General features: G+C 40.0%; 1 protein-coding gene across 9 annotated transcripts in view; it reads right to left on the reverse strand.

Moving 5' to 3' along the window:
• FSTL5 (follistatin like 5) overlaps nt 1-17080 on the reverse strand; it is a 564833-nt gene that overhangs the window by 79519 nt on the left and 468234 nt on the right. For 5 of the 9 annotated variants that reach the window (XM_073341501.2, XM_073341502.1, XM_073341509.1 and 2 more), the window contains one exon: nt 11972-11995. The exons of the other annotated variants lie outside the window; for them this stretch is intronic. In XM_073341501.2, the coding sequence (XP_073197602.1) occupies nt 11972-11995 (24 nt within the window). The remainder of the gene's footprint in view (nt 1-11971; nt 11996-17080) is intronic. 9 annotated transcript variants of the gene reach the window in all.

Raw genomic sequence — 17080 nt, forward strand, 5'->3', positions numbered from 1 at the left:
GTACCACATCCCAGTTTAGGGTTTTCCCCATTTGAACTTGTATATGGCCGTGAGGTTAAGGGGCCATTGCAGTTGGTGAAGCAGCAATGGGAGAGATTTACACCTTCTCCAGGAACTAACATTCTGGACTTTGTAACCAACCTACAAAACACCCTCCGAACCTCTTTAGCCCTTGCTAAAGAAAACTTACAGGATGCTCAAAAAGAGCAAAAAGCCTGGTATGATAAACATGCCAGAGAGCGTTCCTTCAAAGTAGGGGACCAGGTCATGGTCTTAAAGGCGCTCCAGGCCCATAAAATGGAAGCATCGTGGGAAGGGCCATTCACGGTCCAGGAGCGCCTGGGAGCTGTTAATTATCTCATAGCATTCCCCACCTCCAACCGAAAGCCTAAGGTGTACCATATTAATTCTCTAAAGCCCTTTTATTCCAGAGAATTAAAGGTTTGTCAGTTTACAGCCCAGGGAGGAGATGACGCTGAGTGGCCCAAAGGTGTCTACTACGAAGGGAAATGTGGTGGTGGTGTGGAAGAGGTGAACCTCTCCATGACCCTTGGGCATATGCAGCGACAGCAGATCCAGGAGCTGTGCACTAGCTATGCGCCAACGTTCTCAGCCACCCCAGGACTGACTGAACGGGCATACCACTCCATTGACACAGGTAATGCTCACCCAATTAGGGTCCAACCTTACCGGGTGTCTCCTCAAGCTAAAACTGCTATAGAACGGGAGATCCAGGATATGTTACAAATGGGTGTAATCCGCCCCTCTGAAAGTGCATGGGCATCTCCAGTGGTTCTAGTTCCCAAACCAGATGGGGAAATACGTTTTTGTGTGGACTACCGTAAGCTAAATGCTGTAACTCGCCCAGACAACTATCCAATGCCACGCACAGATGAACTATTAGAGAAACTGGGACGGGCCCAGTTCATCTCTACCTTGGACTTAACCAAGGGGTACTGGCAGGTACCGCTAGATGAATCTGCCAAGGAAAGGTCAGCCTTCATCACACATCTCGGGCTGTATGAATTTAATGTACTCCCTTTCGGGCTGCGAAATGCACCCACCACTTTCCAAAGACTTGTAGATTGTCTCCTAGCGGGATTAGGAGAATATGCAGTCGCCTACCTTGACGATGTGGCCATATTTTCGGATTCCTGGGCAGACCACCTGGAACATCTACACAAAGTCCTTGAGCGCATAAGGGAGGCAGGACTAACTGTTAAGGCTAAGAAGTGTCAAACAGGCCTAAACAGAGTGACTTACCTTGGACACCAGGTGGGTCAAGGAACTATCAGCCCCCTACAGGCCAAAGTGGATGCTATCCAAAAGTGGCCTGTCCCAAAATCAAAGAAACAGGTTCAATCCTTCTTAGGCTTGGCCGGTTATTACAGACGATTTGTACCGCACTACAGTCAAATCACTGCCCCACTGACAGACCTAACCAAAAAGAAACAGCCAAATGCTGTTCAGTGGACCGAAAAGTGTCAGAAGGCCTTTAACAAGCTTAAAGCGACACTCATGTCTGACCCTGTACTAAGGGCCCCAGACTTTGACAAACCGTTCCTAGTAACCACAGATGCGTCCGAGCGTGGTGTGGGAGCAGTTTTAATGCAGAAAGGACCTGATCAAGAATTCCACCCTGTAGTGTTCCTCAGCAAAAAACTGTCTGAGAGGGAAAGCAACTGGTCAATCACTGAAAAAGAATGTTACGCCATTGTCTACGCTCTGGAAAAACTATGCCCATATGTTTGGGGACGGCGTTTCCACCTACAAACCGACCATGCTGCACTGAAGTGGCTTCACACCGTCAAGGAAACTAACAAAAAACTTCTTCGGTGGAGTTTAGCTCTCCAAGATTTTGATTTCGACATCCAACACATCTCAGGAACTTCTAACAAAGTGGCTGATGCACTCTCCCGTGAAAGTTTCCCAGAATCAACTGGTTAAAATCGTCCTTGAGATGTGGAAAATATTGTTAGTCTTTATGTACTTGGTAGTATATTTAGAGATGCATGTGTCTTATTAACTCTGTTTTCCCTAGAGCTCCAGGAAGAAATCCCAGCCAGTGTTTCACCCTAGCTGAGATTTGGGGAGCATGTCATAAATATAAAGGGAAGGGTAAAGCCCTTTGAAATCCCTCCTGGCCAGGGGAAAGCTCCTCTCACCTGTAAAAGGTTAAGAAGCTAAAGGTAACCTCGCTGGCACCTGACCAAAATGACCAATGAGGAGACAAGATATTTTCAAAAGCTGGGAGGAGGGAGAGAAACAAAGGGTCTGTGTGTCTGTCTATATGCTGGTTTCTGCTGGGGATAGACCAGGAATGGAGTCTTAGAACTTTTAGTAAGTAATCTAGCTAGGTATGTGTTAGATTATGATTTCTTTAAATGGCTGAGAAAAGAATTGTGCTGAATAGAATAACTATTTCTGTCTGTGTATCTTTTTTGTAACTTAAGGTTTTGCCTAGAGGGGTTCTCTATGTTTTTGAATCTAATTACCCTGTAAGATATCTACCATCCTGATTTTACAGGGGGGGGGGGTTCTTTATTTCTATTCACTTCTATTTTTATTAAAAGTCTTCTTGTAAGAAAACTGAATGCTTTTTCATTGTTCTCAGATCCAAGGGTTTGGGTCTGTGGTCACCTATGCAAATTGGTGAGGCTTTTTATCCAACATTTCCCAGGAAAGGGGGGGGTGCAAGTGTTGGGAGGATTGTTCATTGTTTTTAAGATCCAAGGGTCTGGGTCTGTAGTCACCTAGGCAAATTGGTGAGGCTTTTTACCAAACCTTGTCCAGGAAGTGGGGTGCAAGGTTTTGGGAAGTATTTTGGGGGGAAAGACGCGTCCAAACAGCTCTTCCCCAGTAACCAGTATTAGTTTGGTGGTGGTAGCGGCCAATCCAAGGACGACGGGTGGAATATTTTGTACCTTGGGGAAGTTTTGACCTAAGCTGGTAAAGATAAGCTTAGGAGGTTTTTCATGCAGGTCCCCACATCTGTACCCTAGAGTTCAGAGTGGGGGAGGAACCTTGACAATCTCTTACATGAAAATTTAGATCTAGGCAGTAAGTTAGTTTTAAAAAAACAATTTAAGAGACACTGTTCTATTTAGACCCATTTGTTTTGTAAAACAACGTTCTAGAAAGTTTGAAAAAAATAGAAATGTTGCCATGATTTAAAAATAAACAAAAATTAACTGAACCAGTTGATTTTAAAAGAACGCATATTTTCATTATCTGCAAGCCCAATATTGTAATATTCAGCGAATGTGCAATGACCCAGCAATGAAACTAACCATAAGCAAGTGAAATTTATCTAGCTGCATTGTCAAAACTGAGTGAATAGCAAAAATTAAACAGAAAAAAAATTAAAGGATTTTTGTTTAAAATATTGTTAGTAATTATTAGTTAGACAGATAAAAAAGGTTTTTTATTTTAAATACATGACAATTAGTATTGAAAGTGTCCCTTTGGCATACACTTTCTTCCCTCTTTAATGCTCATTCTTTTAAAGCTCTTTCTGTAGTATACTGTCAGGTTATCTTTTCCCCTCCCTATCTAATCTATTCCATACTCCTAAACATGTAATTAATACTACTCTACTTCTGTAGCTTTCCTTTATTTTTCCAATCTGATTTGAGTTTCCACTTAAGACAGATTTCACTGTGCCTCCCAACTTTGCATTTCTTCTCTCAGAAGGCAAAATTCAGGCTTGCTCCTTAGCTATTTATTCAAATACATCTTGGTTGATGTTGCTTTTACTAAACTAAAGCTTGAGATATATATTACCAGCACTGTTACTACCTGGAAGGATTTGTAACTTAACTTTAGGTTAATGAAACTAAAATAGCCCGCAGACAGACAAAATCACTTCTGCCTCCTCAATGTTTCATTTTGATACAGTAAAAAGAAAACCTAACTAAAATGGTCATCCTCTGCATTGTCATCTAGATGCTGTCAACTCAAATTTACTCACATTCATTAATATTTAATGAATGCCAATACCTCAGCCAGAGAACCTGCACCCTTTGCCTGGTGGTTTTCAGCATCCAGTTGACCAGACTGTAATTCTGATAGTAAGAACACATATAGTAAACTGAGTCAGCACAGGGCCTGCTGCAGACTCACACTCACATAATCTAATCAATGATACATTCGTTATGATGGAGGGAGAAGCTGCTCATATTAATGACTTTAATGAGAGAGTTGAGAGCTTCTTGAAATTCAGCTGCATGTACGGCAAACTACGAAAAGAAACAGCTGTCTTATCAGCTGTTGCTGGAGATGATGGACTACTGGAATAAGAATCATGTTCAGAAAACAGCAAGATTAACTGTTCCTCTTAGGAGAAGATGTAGCTTTAACTACACTTGATACCTTTGTTTTAAACCGAAGGAATTATTTCTAGCTGCTTGAAATTCATTCCATGCCATTTTATTCTCCTCCACTCTGTAACAACAAAGGCCACATCACAACAACCTATCAGATACGAGACAATAATGTGATGCAGAAGCAAAAAAGGCAAACATAATTCTATATTATATTAACAAAATTGTCACATGTAAGACATGGGAAGTAACTGTTCCACTATACTCAGCATTGGTGACACCTCAGCTGGAATATTATGTCCAGTTATTAGTGCATGCTTTTAAAAAAATGTGGACATACTGGAGAGAGTCAGAGGAGAGCAACAAAAATGATAAGAGGTTTAGAAAACATGACGTGTGAGGGAAAGTATTTTTTAAAGGACATATTTAAGTCTTGAGAAAAGAAGACCAAGGGGGACCTAATAATATTCCTCAAATATGGCAAGGGCTGTCATAAAGAGAGATCAGTGATCAGTTATTCTCCATGTCCACTGAAGTTAGGACAAGAAGTAATTGGATTAATCTGCTTCAAGGGACATTTAGGTTAGCTATTAGGAAAAAGGTTCTAACCATAGGATAGTAAAGTACTGGAATAGGTTACCAAAGGAGGTTGTGGGATCCCCATCATTGGAGGTTTGTAAGAAAAGGGTAGACAAACACCTGTAAATGATGGTCTAGGTATACTTGGTCCTGCCTCAGTGTGGCAGGCACGGACTCTATATTTCTATGATTCAAGCAAATATGTGCATGTATGTGAGGAGAAAGAAAATATGGCCAGATGGTGCCGTACAAAGATAACTAATCCAAATGCTAAATCATGTGGAAAAGCTGTAAGAAGAGAAGGAAAAATATTCCCTTTTAAGAGCTACTTAAAACCTGTCAGGTTTGGTTTGAATGGATGTTGGAAAATTTTATAGCATGCTTCATTGTTAATATTGTTCAATAAATATTTCTAGTCTTTATTTGGAAAGAAGTAGGATGATATACACTTATCACATGGATAATTTGCATCGAAGAGTCCCAAAAGTATTGGCTGAGAAAATCTATGGCTCATTCATATTAATTTTTAAATTTTGAAACACCAGACATTTCAGAAAACTGGAAAAGTGCTACTATTGTGCCAATATTCAAAAAGAGCAAGAGAGATGACCTAAGTAACAATACATCAGTCAGCCTGACATAATCCCAACCAAAATAATGCAAAAACTGATAAGAGATTTAATTGATAAAGAATGAAAGGATAGGACTATAATTCATGCCAGTCAACATAGGTTTTAAAGCAAATAGGTTTTATCGAAGAAATCTGATTTCATCCTCTGAGGAGATTGGAAGTTTGGCTGATAAAGGTACTACAAAGTTGTAATACATTGGCTTAGTATTGCACAGCATTCTGATTAAAATATTAGCACTCTACAATATATCAAAAGGCACACTTTAAATGGAATAAGAACTGGATAACAGAGAGAACTCAAAAAGTAGTAAAGTAGTTGTCAATGAGGAATCATCATCAAATGGGGGTATTTCTAGGGGTGTTCCATAAAGATTGGCAAAGTGACAAATAATGATAAAAACAAGGCATTCATATTGCACAATCTTGATTGCTTGTTAAACTGGGCCCATTTAAAGAAAATATGTTCTAATATAGTCAAATGCAAAATTATACATCTAGGAACAAGGGATGCAGGCCATGCTTACAGAACAGGGGACTTTAACCTGGAAAGCAATGATTCTGGACCAGGTCATAACAGGCAAGCAACTCAACATCAGCTCCCAGTGGGATGCTGTAGCAAAATGGGCTAATGCAATCCTAAGTAATGTAAACAAGGGAGCAGTGAGAGTAGGATAAGGAAGTGATTTTATCTCTGTATACTGTATTGAAGAGACTGATCCCAAAATATTGTGTACACTTTTGGTGTCCACATTTTAGAAAGGATGATGAAAAACTGGAGAAGGTGCAAAAATGGACCACAAATATCATTTGAGAGCTAGGGAAAATGCCAGATAGCGAAAGACTTACAGAACTCAATCCACGCATCTTATTATAGAGACAAGGTGACTTGATTACAGTGTATAAATACCTCCATGGGGAGAAAACACCTGAGCTAAAAGTCTCCTTAATCTACAATAGGAAGGCATAACAAGAACCAATGGATGGAATGTAAATCCAGAGAAATTTAAATTAGCAATTAGGCACATTTTTTTTTTAACAGTCAGTATGGTTAACCATTGGAACAAACTACTAAGGACAGTGGTGGATTCTCCATCTCTTGATGTCTTCAGACGAAGACTTGATGCCTTTCTGGAGAATATGCTTTAGCTAACCACAAGGCACTGGGCTTGAACAGCCATGACTGCTGTTTGATTTCCTGTGATATACAGGAGGTCAGACTTGATCAAATGGTCCCTTCTAGCCTTGAACTCTAAGTGGTTACAGTTTCACTCTGAGTATTGAGTTCATTTGAATTTGAGATGCCAAACAAAATAAGATAGAAGTGGAAAGCCAACAGGTTTCATTGCTTTTATTGTGAAACTGATGAAACTAGCCCTGATCTTCTTATCCACAATAAGTATGCAAAAGACACTAGAGGTGATAGGCTAAATGGTGCTCAAGCTTCCCATCCTAATCCAAGGAGACATCTGATATTTTGGGAGATCAATACCTGCTGGGAATGGGTCCTGGTCAAAAATCTTACTTGAAGTTTGCTGAAAAGTTTATGGTAACCATAGGCATTTTCCAGTTTTCTTACAAAACTTTCACAAAGCCTGCTTAATTCACCACTAAGGAGCTTATGACAGGGGATGGATCACTTGAGGATTACCTGTTCTGTGCATTCCCTCTGAAGCACCTGGCATTAGACAGTCAGAAGACAGGATAATGGGCTAGATGGACCTTTGGTCTGACCCAATATGGCTGTTCTTATGTTCGTATGACCCAAATTCTACTGAAATTAATAGAAAGACTCCTTTTGACTTCATAGGCTTTAGAATGGTTTTGCTTTGCTTCCACTATTGCTCCTGTCTTCTGCTGACCTAAAACACAATCCACACAGAGCACTAACCACAAGACCATTTGGATGTCATTTACAAAGTATGATTCAAATGGTTTTGGCTCTCTAAATGGTGAGGAAATCAAAATGGATTGCCTCAGATGTAAGGGAAAAAATGTATTCATTGGTATCACTGCATGGTTAAAAGCTTGTCAGAGTGCATCCTGCTGTAGTCCCTGTATTAAAACAATTTTCCTTCCAAAATGGGTTGGGCCATTAGTTGAAGGTCAAAATCTGCGTACTAATATACAGAACTGCATGCACCAATTAACTCCCATATGTATGCTAACAATACATATAGATTATATAGACCAGTCATTTCCAAACTTGTTCCGCTGCTTGTGCAGGGAAAGCCCCTGCCGGGCCGGGCCAGTTTGTTTACTTACTGCATCCGCAGGTTCGGCCTTTTGTGGCTCCCAGTGGCTGCGGTTTGCTACTCCAGACCAACGGGAGCTGCTGGAAGCGGCAGCCAGTACGTCCCTCGGCCTGCGCCACTTCCAGCAGCTCCCATTGGCCTGGAGCAGCGAACCGCAGCCACTGGGAGCCGCGATCGGATGAACCTGCGGACATGGCACATAAACAAACCGGCCTGGCCCACCAGTGGCTTTCCCTACACAAGTGGCGGAACAAGTTTGGGAACCACTGTTATAGACATACATTAACAAAACTATACTAAAACATCAATAAGAGGTTGCAAACTCAAGCACTCAAAAGTTAGGAAATGCCAGAATTAAGATTACCCATGTAATCACAATGTTAATGTGATCTCCTTGTCTGTATGCACTATGATACAATCTTTAATTTCATGGCCATATACTATTTTTTCCACACAAACCCAGCCTCATGCAGCGAATCAGCAGCTATTCAATATTTATTTTCTTCTCCATATTCAATGTATGTCCCTAGGCCTTGTTTAACATACACCATCCAATCCCTGAACTGAATAAAAATTATTAATTTCCTCATGGATGTTTCTATGGTGTTTTCATCATAGTATCTGAGTGCTTCACGAACATTAATGAATTTAACTTTCAAATGTCTTGTGACATTAAGTGGCAGTCAGTATTAAATCCAATTTGCAAATGGGGAACTCAGGCACAGAGAGATTAAAGGACAAAACTGTGAGAAGTGTCCACTAATTTTGTGAGCTCAGCTTGAGTCACTAGGACCTGATATTTTAGAGTACTTAGCATTATATAGTACAGTATATATTCAGTGCACAGCTCCCACTGACTTCAGTTGCAGTTGTGATTGCTCAACACCTCTGCAAATCTGTCCTGAGGTTTCTCACCTGGGTATCCAGAAAATGAGGAACACACTATTACTTGCCAACGGTGCAGTTTGGATTAAGAGATTTCTCCAGCATCACACAGGAACTCCGTGGCAGAGACAGGGACAGAATCCATTTCTTCAGGACAGAATACAACTGCCTTAACCATTAGACCATCCTTTATCTTTTCCAGTTCTCTGCCACCACACATCTTTCAACATCTGCCACAAATCAGGCAGGTGTTCTACAAACGACAGCCTCCTTCACTACACAATCCTGATTAATTTGTGGAGCACTGTCCATCCTTTACATTGAATGAGGCAGGGATCCTCTGGAAAAAATAGTATATAATCATGTCATTATAGCATGTATCATAATGCATACATAAAAGATAGACGAATTAAGTTTACACAGGTAAACTTAATCTTAGCATTTCCTAACTTTTGAGTGCTTGGCTTTGCAAGCTATTTCTAACATTTTTATATAGAATTTCTTAATTAAAAAAAATCACAAAATCTGTCATGTGGAACCACACTGAGCCCCAGACTGGGTCATCGGCAGGATTCAGATAATTATATTCACAGCATAGACCTCTAGCACTTGAGCTTACTTAGTAATTAGTAGCAGCAGTACACAATTATCCTCTATATGGACCAGATACTAGAGAGTGGACGAGACACATCTGCCATTGATTTCACAAGTATTTGCTGACAAGAGAGGAATATAAAGAGTGAGGACACCTGGGTTCAGTTTCAGGTAGAGGAGGGTGCTCTCATGGTTATAGACCCCATTACCCCAGGCTGCTCCTCTGTTCTTATCCTCTCCTGACTTCTATCCATCTAATAATCCCACAGTTCCTGCCATCCTCTAGCTCTATGCCTATATAACTCCAGAACCGCACTCTCTGCTCCTATCCACACACCTGCACACCTGCTATCCTAGCCTCCTTTGCTTCCCCACACTCTTTAGTCCCTGGTTCTAGCAACCCTCTCTCCCTGTCCCTGGATTCCTCTTCCCTCTGCATTCCAATCAATTACTTTCTCCTTCTCTGCCATACAGTCTAGGTGCCTGTGGGGAGCACTGAGTACAGGAAGGAAAGACTCTATGCTTTCAGTTTCTGTACCAGTTCCACAGTGGCCTCCAACAGCCAAGAAAGCAATTATGGGAAAGTCCTGCTCAGTTCCTGCAGCCCTAAGGATGGAGCATGCCCAGTAGAGACAAAATTTGAAGAGAACTTAGCTGCCAAACTTTAATAAATCTCTACTGACCGTGTATAAACTGGGATTATTTGGAATCTTATAATGTGGCCAAATTTGGGCAGATTTTAATTGGGATGGCAAAAGGCATACCCAGTGCCACCCCTCCCCCCCAATTCCAGTCCTTGTTCCAAAATGTGGATATGCTAAAGCTTCTCAATAAAACTATTTTTTTAAACATAATCAAAAATAATGTATTTTCCCCTAAACCTTTTTCTCAGAAATGGCTGAATCTATTAGTTGAAACTTAAATGAACAAAAAACGCATTCTAAGGCAGACAACCATCATGGAAAGTTTCAGCCTGAACGGTTAAGGCTCAGCAAATGAAAATAGGGTCTAATGATGGGAAGCATCAGGCAACTTCTGCATATAATATAAATGTTTTGCGGAATAGTATGTAACTAGAAAAATTCTCATGGCATTTTTTTTCAGATCTGGCAAGAAAAAGGTATCAATTCTTGGGCTCAGATGTAAAATATATCAAGTTTCAATTCAAAAGGGAGTTTGTATGTTGACATAGTAATCCCCTGAAAGTATGCTGTTTGAAAGAAAATGCTCTTGCATATTCAAGTATTGTGCTTCTGGGACAATCCTAACATGAAAACGTATTTTTAAAAGTTTGTTTTGTTTTCTTTTAAAAATATATACTGCATAATGCTCAAAGGCTAACCAGAGGCTGGACTTTTCTTGAGATTGTCATAATTTATTAAAATCTCACCTATATGTAACAGAACACCAGCTCATTGTTTAATGTAGGCATACATTTAACAGCTCTGGGTGACAAAGCACTGTCACAATGTTTTTCATCTACTTTAATCTTGAATTTCCATCTTGATGATGAATCATTACCATCTAGGTGTAGTGACGTCTCCTAGGAATGGGAATGTATCAAATATCTGTGCTACCTGCTAGAAACTTTAAAATAAATAACGTCCTTACTGATCTACCTAAACCATACCTCATACTATTTATTTCCTTTTATTCTTGCTTCTAGCATCAGGCACCACACAATCCACGACAGGTCCTATCCATCACTCTATTTCTCTTTCTGTTATAAACAACAGGACATTCATCTCTAACACACCACACCATAAACTATTAAATCTCAGCAATCTAATCTCAAATTTAAAATATAACAATAAAGGAAATGCTCTGATTTTTGTTTACAGTCAGTGGCTTCAAAAAGCAAATTTCAGAGTCTAATTTTTGCTAATGAAACCTAAGTGATGACATTATGGCAGAAGCACAGGAAAATGCAAGCCTTACTATCATATTCTGCAAGACCTTGTTCTTTCCAAGACCTTTTGTGGGTCCAAGAAGGAATTAATTCTTTACACGAGATAATTCTAGGGCTCTGGTGAGAAGATAGCATTTATGTTTATGTTCACAGCACTGTGTGTACTCTTTAATATACAAATTAAGCAACTCATTTTTGTTGGACTGAAAATGAGATCCCAGAGATAAATGGCCAAATGTAATCTATTATGGAACACTGATTCTATATTCATTGCCAAAATGTTTTACACGCATACAAAAACAGTAGATGGAATCAGTGCAGAAAGGCAACCCGTCATTCCAGAAGTGAAATATTTACACTCTGTGTACTTTTGTTTGTTGAGTGGATCATTATGTTAGTAATATTAAGTGTGATGCAATGCAATTATAAACGCTTTATACTCCAGATAGACACTGGAAATGCTCATTATAAATCATTACCTCCTCAACAGCCAATCAGCATTCTGAATTCCCCAATACTCTGACATATTGTTCTCAGAAAGCAGGGGAGTTCAGGCGAGCTGACAAGCTGGAGAGGAGCTATGTTGCTTCCCTCCTGATGCAGAATTCCACTATAACATTTCCAACAAGGAGGTTTCTGTGCTTTAGTAAGAAAGAAAAAAAAAGCCTAGATTAAGAATATAAACATGTCCACTTTATTCCCTTAATGGAGAATAAAAGTGGAATCATTTATAATGAATGTAGTATATAAGAGCTACAGCTTATGTGAGATCATATGAAATCACATTTGCACCACTCACCAGAGGACATTCTTGGATCAGAACCTGTGGCCTCAGCAGCAGGAATTAGATTATAGTTGAAAAAAAATGTTGCATTTAAGTAACAAATAACTAACCAGACGGTTCTGGCTGTATCAGTCTCATCCCTGTTAAAAGGGTAAAGCATTTTTTTCTAAAATGCAGTGCTTGGAGGGGTCTGAATAAAAGCAGACTGAAGTTAGTGACAAAGCCCTCCTCCTCTAACTTCAAATATAAATTAAATAAATATTCTGTAAAGGTGCATCTTTTTCAATAAGAATACAACAGAAATGAGAGCCAAAAAAAGTGTGCACCCTGGTGTCTACAAAAGATCAGTAGTTGTGCAGGCAGGCTAACATTTGTGCATGTAAAAACAACAACTGGATGCTGACAGTAACTACCCATTTCCATTTATATGCCCATATGTCTGATTTGGACATGCAAATATAGGTTTTGAGTGCACATGCATCTTCTGGAAGCGCCTGTTGAACCCACGTTTGAAATACTCACTCAAAGTGTAATGAGGTATAAGAAGCTGAGGACAATAATGTCCATACCTATACAAAAAGAAAAGGAGTACTTGTGGTACCTTAGAGACTAACAAATGTATTTGAGCATGAGCTTTCATGAGCTAAAGCTCACTTCATTGGATGCATTCAGTGGAAAATACAGTGGGGAGATTTATTCACATAGAGAACATGAAACAATGGGTGTTACCATACACACTGTAAGGAGAGTGATCACTTAAGATGAGCTATTACCAGCAGGAGAGCCGGGGGCCGGGGGGGGGGGGGGAGAGAAGAAAACCTTTTATAGGGATAATCAAGGTGGGTCATTTCCAGCAGTTGACAAGAACTTCTGAGGAACAGTGGGGGTGGGGAAATAAACATGGGGAAATAGTTTTACTTTGTGTAATGACGCATTCACTCCCAGTCTCTCTTCAAGCCTAAATTAATTGTATCCAGTTTGCAAATTAATTCCAATTCAGCAGTCTCTCCTTGGAGTCTGTTTTTGAAGTTTGTTAGTCTCTAAGGTGCCACAAGTACTCCTTTTCTTTTTGCGAATACAGACTAGCACGGCTGCTACTCTGAAACCATACCTATACAGTCACAGATTTTTAGAAAAAAACATCTTAAGAATCTCTGAACAATAGGATAATAATACTCCCTGTCCCCAACATATAGCAGTCTGTTTTACTTAGATGGATCCTCTTAGAAACATTTAGGTTTATAGTCTGTTTTTCTCCTGTTACAAATTTCAGTTAAACCCAAATGTCTACACTAACTGCTCCCAACATATTGCTATTGAACCTGACTGCATTGTAAGTCTTATAAAGTTAGCTGCTATAAAGTCTTGGCATCATTTTATAATTCATGAAAACAGTATTTTGAATTTGTAAAGGGAATCTTTTCTGAGTTTAGACCTCATAAATATCACAACTTAAAGTGATTTTTCTCTGATTAACTTTAGTTCTCAGTTTTATAAATTAAGACAAATATACATGGTTGTTAAGCATAAAATAATAAATAATAATATTAATAATACTAATTTTGTTTGCAATAAAGATATCAAAAATAGAAAAATATTATACATTAAGTTTAAAAAATCCTAAAAAGGATATATATTGAACATTAAAGTTGAAAGGCCCCAAACTTTACTTAAAACACATACATCACTTTAAAACGTGACCTCCTGATCCTGGAAAATCTAACAGTTACTCAAACTGAAGACGACAGCCTTGATAAAAATTAAAGTTTACGGTATCCATTTTGTAATCCTACAACAGCAAAACTAATATGCACAATTTCTTTGTGATCATGGATGTTCAAGTGAGCTTTAAATTGTCCTTCACACCTTTTGGTACATTCTTAGCATCATGAAGAATTTATTTTAATATCCCCCCTCATCACATAAGGGTGTTTTGAAAATAAATCGATTAATGTTTGTGATACATTCAGATACCATAGTGATGACACCCCTGACGAAATTACTAATTCAGTCTTCAGAACAGGATATGAATAGTCTGCAGTAAATAAAACCTGGGGCCACACACTGAATCATGAAGATACAATAATAAATTGAAGGCTGCATGCCTTTAGCACCATCCTGTGCACTGAATGAGACAGGGATTCTGTGAAAAAAATAGTATGTGTTAATGTAATTAAAACCTGCATCAACATGCATGTGCAAAAGGGGGTTGGGCTAGGGTTACCAGAATTAAGGTTATCCCTTTGCATTTCCTAACTTCTAAGTGCTTGACTTTGCGATCTTAATAATGTTCTTTCAATGAAGTTCTTTGTGTACCACTTCCTAGATTTAAAAAAAAAAATGCAAAAATAGAAAATCTATCACATGGCATAGGGTCCAGACAAATTGGAGGATTGGGCCAAAAGGAATCCGATGAGGTTCAACAAGGACATGTGCAAAGTCCTGCACTTAGGATGGAAGAATCCCATGCACCGCTATAGGCTGGGGACCGACTGGCTAAGCAGCCGTTCTGCAGAAAAGGACCTGGGGATTAGACTAGATGAGAAGCTGGATATGAGTCAGCAGTGCGCCCTTGTTGCCAAGAAGGCTAATGGCATATTGGGAGGCAAAAGTAGGAGCATTGCCAGCAGATCGCGGGAAGTGATTATTTCCCTCTATTTGGCACTGGTGAGGTCACATCTGGAGTACTGCATCCAGTTTTGGGCCCCCCATTACAGAAGGGCTGTTGACAAATTGGACAGAGTCCAGCAGAGGTCAACAAAAATGATCAGGGGGCTGGGGCACATGACTTATGAGGAGAGGCTGAGAGAACTAGGCTTGTTTAGTCTGAAGAAGAGAAAAGTGAGGGGAGATTTGATAGCAGCCTTCAACTACCTGAAGTGGAGTTCCAAAGAGGATGGAACTTGGCTGTTCTCAGTGGTGGCAGATGACACAACAAGGAGCAATGGTCTTAAGTTGCAGTGGGGGAGATCTAGGTTGGATATTAGGAAAAAATATTTCACTAGGAGGGTGGTGAAGCACTAGGGAGGTGGTGGAATCTCCATCCTTAGATGTTTTTAAGGTCAGGCTTGACGAAGCCCTGGCTGGGATGATTTAGTTGGGGTTGGTCCTGCTTTGAGCAGGGGGTTGGACTAGATGACCTCCTGAGGTCGCTTCCAACCCTAATCTTCCATGATTCTATGAAAATGACACCCATTGTGGAACACTGGGTTGGAACATTTAGATCCACCACACAGACTTTTGCCACTTGAGGTAAAGGAGCAACTGATAGAAATATTTGGTTGTCATCCTCTAAGTGGACAAGTATAAGAGGGAGATTTTGATGGAGTTTACCCCCTGCACCTACAAGGCAAAGGAAAGAACCCATGTTCCACACCTAGATGGTAATTAACTGATTGCCATCAGTCTTATAAGTAGACTGATGGAGCTCAGTTGGAAAGAGGCAACAGAGGTGACTGGACTCTCTGATGGAGAAAAGTCTTAGCTTAGGGTTTAACAGACAGAAAGCAACAGAGAAAGAACACTACAAGACCAGGTTAGACTCCTGCAGGGGAAGCCCTTGAGCAGAATGAACAAGTGATGTCTGAAAGGCATGGAATGGCTATTAGTTATAAGATTTATTTGGATTTTCATTTAGACCTGTAAGGGGCTTAAACTTTTATGTGATTTGGCTGGAGGGCCACCGCATACAATACCCCAAGGGGGAGCCAGGAGAAGATGCAGGCTGAGAAAGAACATTGCAAATCCAAGGGAGAGCCCAATAGGGGGACTCCATGAAATATGGTGACCAGAGACAAGGGGGCACTCCTGAAGGGTGGACATGCTACTATCGGGATGAGACATTTTGTCAGTGAGTTTAACAGATATTTGCTGACAGAAGTGGAATAGTCAGACTTAGGAGTCTTGGGTTCCATTCCAGATTCTGGAGGGGAATGTTCTCCAGTGGGCATAGACTCCAACCTCAGTCTCTTCCCTCACATCCATCTTATCCCAATCTATTTACTCACAACTCCCATCTGGCTCTGTCCACTCTGCATTAGATTCATAGAGCTTCCTCCTCTACAATGCATGGTCCCAGCAGGTTGAGCACAGGAGAAACAGGCTTTCCTGCCTCAGTTTAGGTACCAGGACATAGCATAGCATGGACAAGAGTAGCAACTTCACTTTCTGGACCGTGCACAGTGCAGACAGACTCTTCAGAGATATTGGCTGTTAAGCCCTAGCAGGTCTTGACAGAACATATTCTAACTGAATTTTTTCAAAGGCTTATAACTTAGCAAAACTTGGGTGAATTTTCCTGGGGAAAGCAAAAGACACATCTTTGACATAAAAACCAGCTCCTGCCAAATGTCAGGTCCTTACTCCAAAGCATCTCATAGCAAAGGTGACCAGAAATATTTAATATGTGCATAAAAGTATTTTTCTTGAGAGCATCATTCTCAGAAATGGATGAACCTTTTTGGTTGAAGTTTAAAAACCAAAACCAACAAAAACGAAACCTCCACAAAGCCCAAGGTAGATATCCCTCATGCATAATTTCAGCCCAAATGCTTAAAGTTTGGTAAAATTATATGCAATTGAGAATAAGGTCTTATAATGAGAAGTGTCAGACAACCTTACTGTAATACCGTAATATTATATATATCATCTATAATATCTATGATTGTTGAATAATCACCCAGGTTACTAGGGATTTCTTGAATTAACACGACACTCATTATTAAACTATACTGGATGTACTTGCAGTGAATGGGAATCTGCATGGTATTAAATAAAACTTGCAGAGTTGTTCTGCCATGAACGGGGCTTAGTGTAAAACCAGGTCGGGATTCTTTGGAGATGTCTCTTATTCAGTTGATATAAAGACCAATTGTAAGATCCTCGGCATCTACAATTCCTCTGTATCACTCTAGTTCTGCAAAGGGCCGTTAAAGCTGCCTTAAGGTAACAGCTAAGGATTTTCCTGGCATTGTAGAATCCTGTGCTGGCATAGGACTAGCATCACTGCTGTTTCTTATTTCCCCAGGCTAACAGGTGCTTAGGGGAGGGTTGGGGTATGCAGGGAGAATTACAAGAGCACAAGATTGCAGAGACAGACTACAATTCTTTGGACTCACTGGAGTC

This window comes from Lepidochelys kempii, chromosome 4 (assembly GCF_965140285.1).
Source record: "Lepidochelys kempii isolate rLepKem1 chromosome 4, rLepKem1.hap1, whole genome shotgun sequence".
NCBI lineage: Eukaryota > Metazoa > Chordata > Testudines > Cheloniidae > Lepidochelys > Lepidochelys kempii.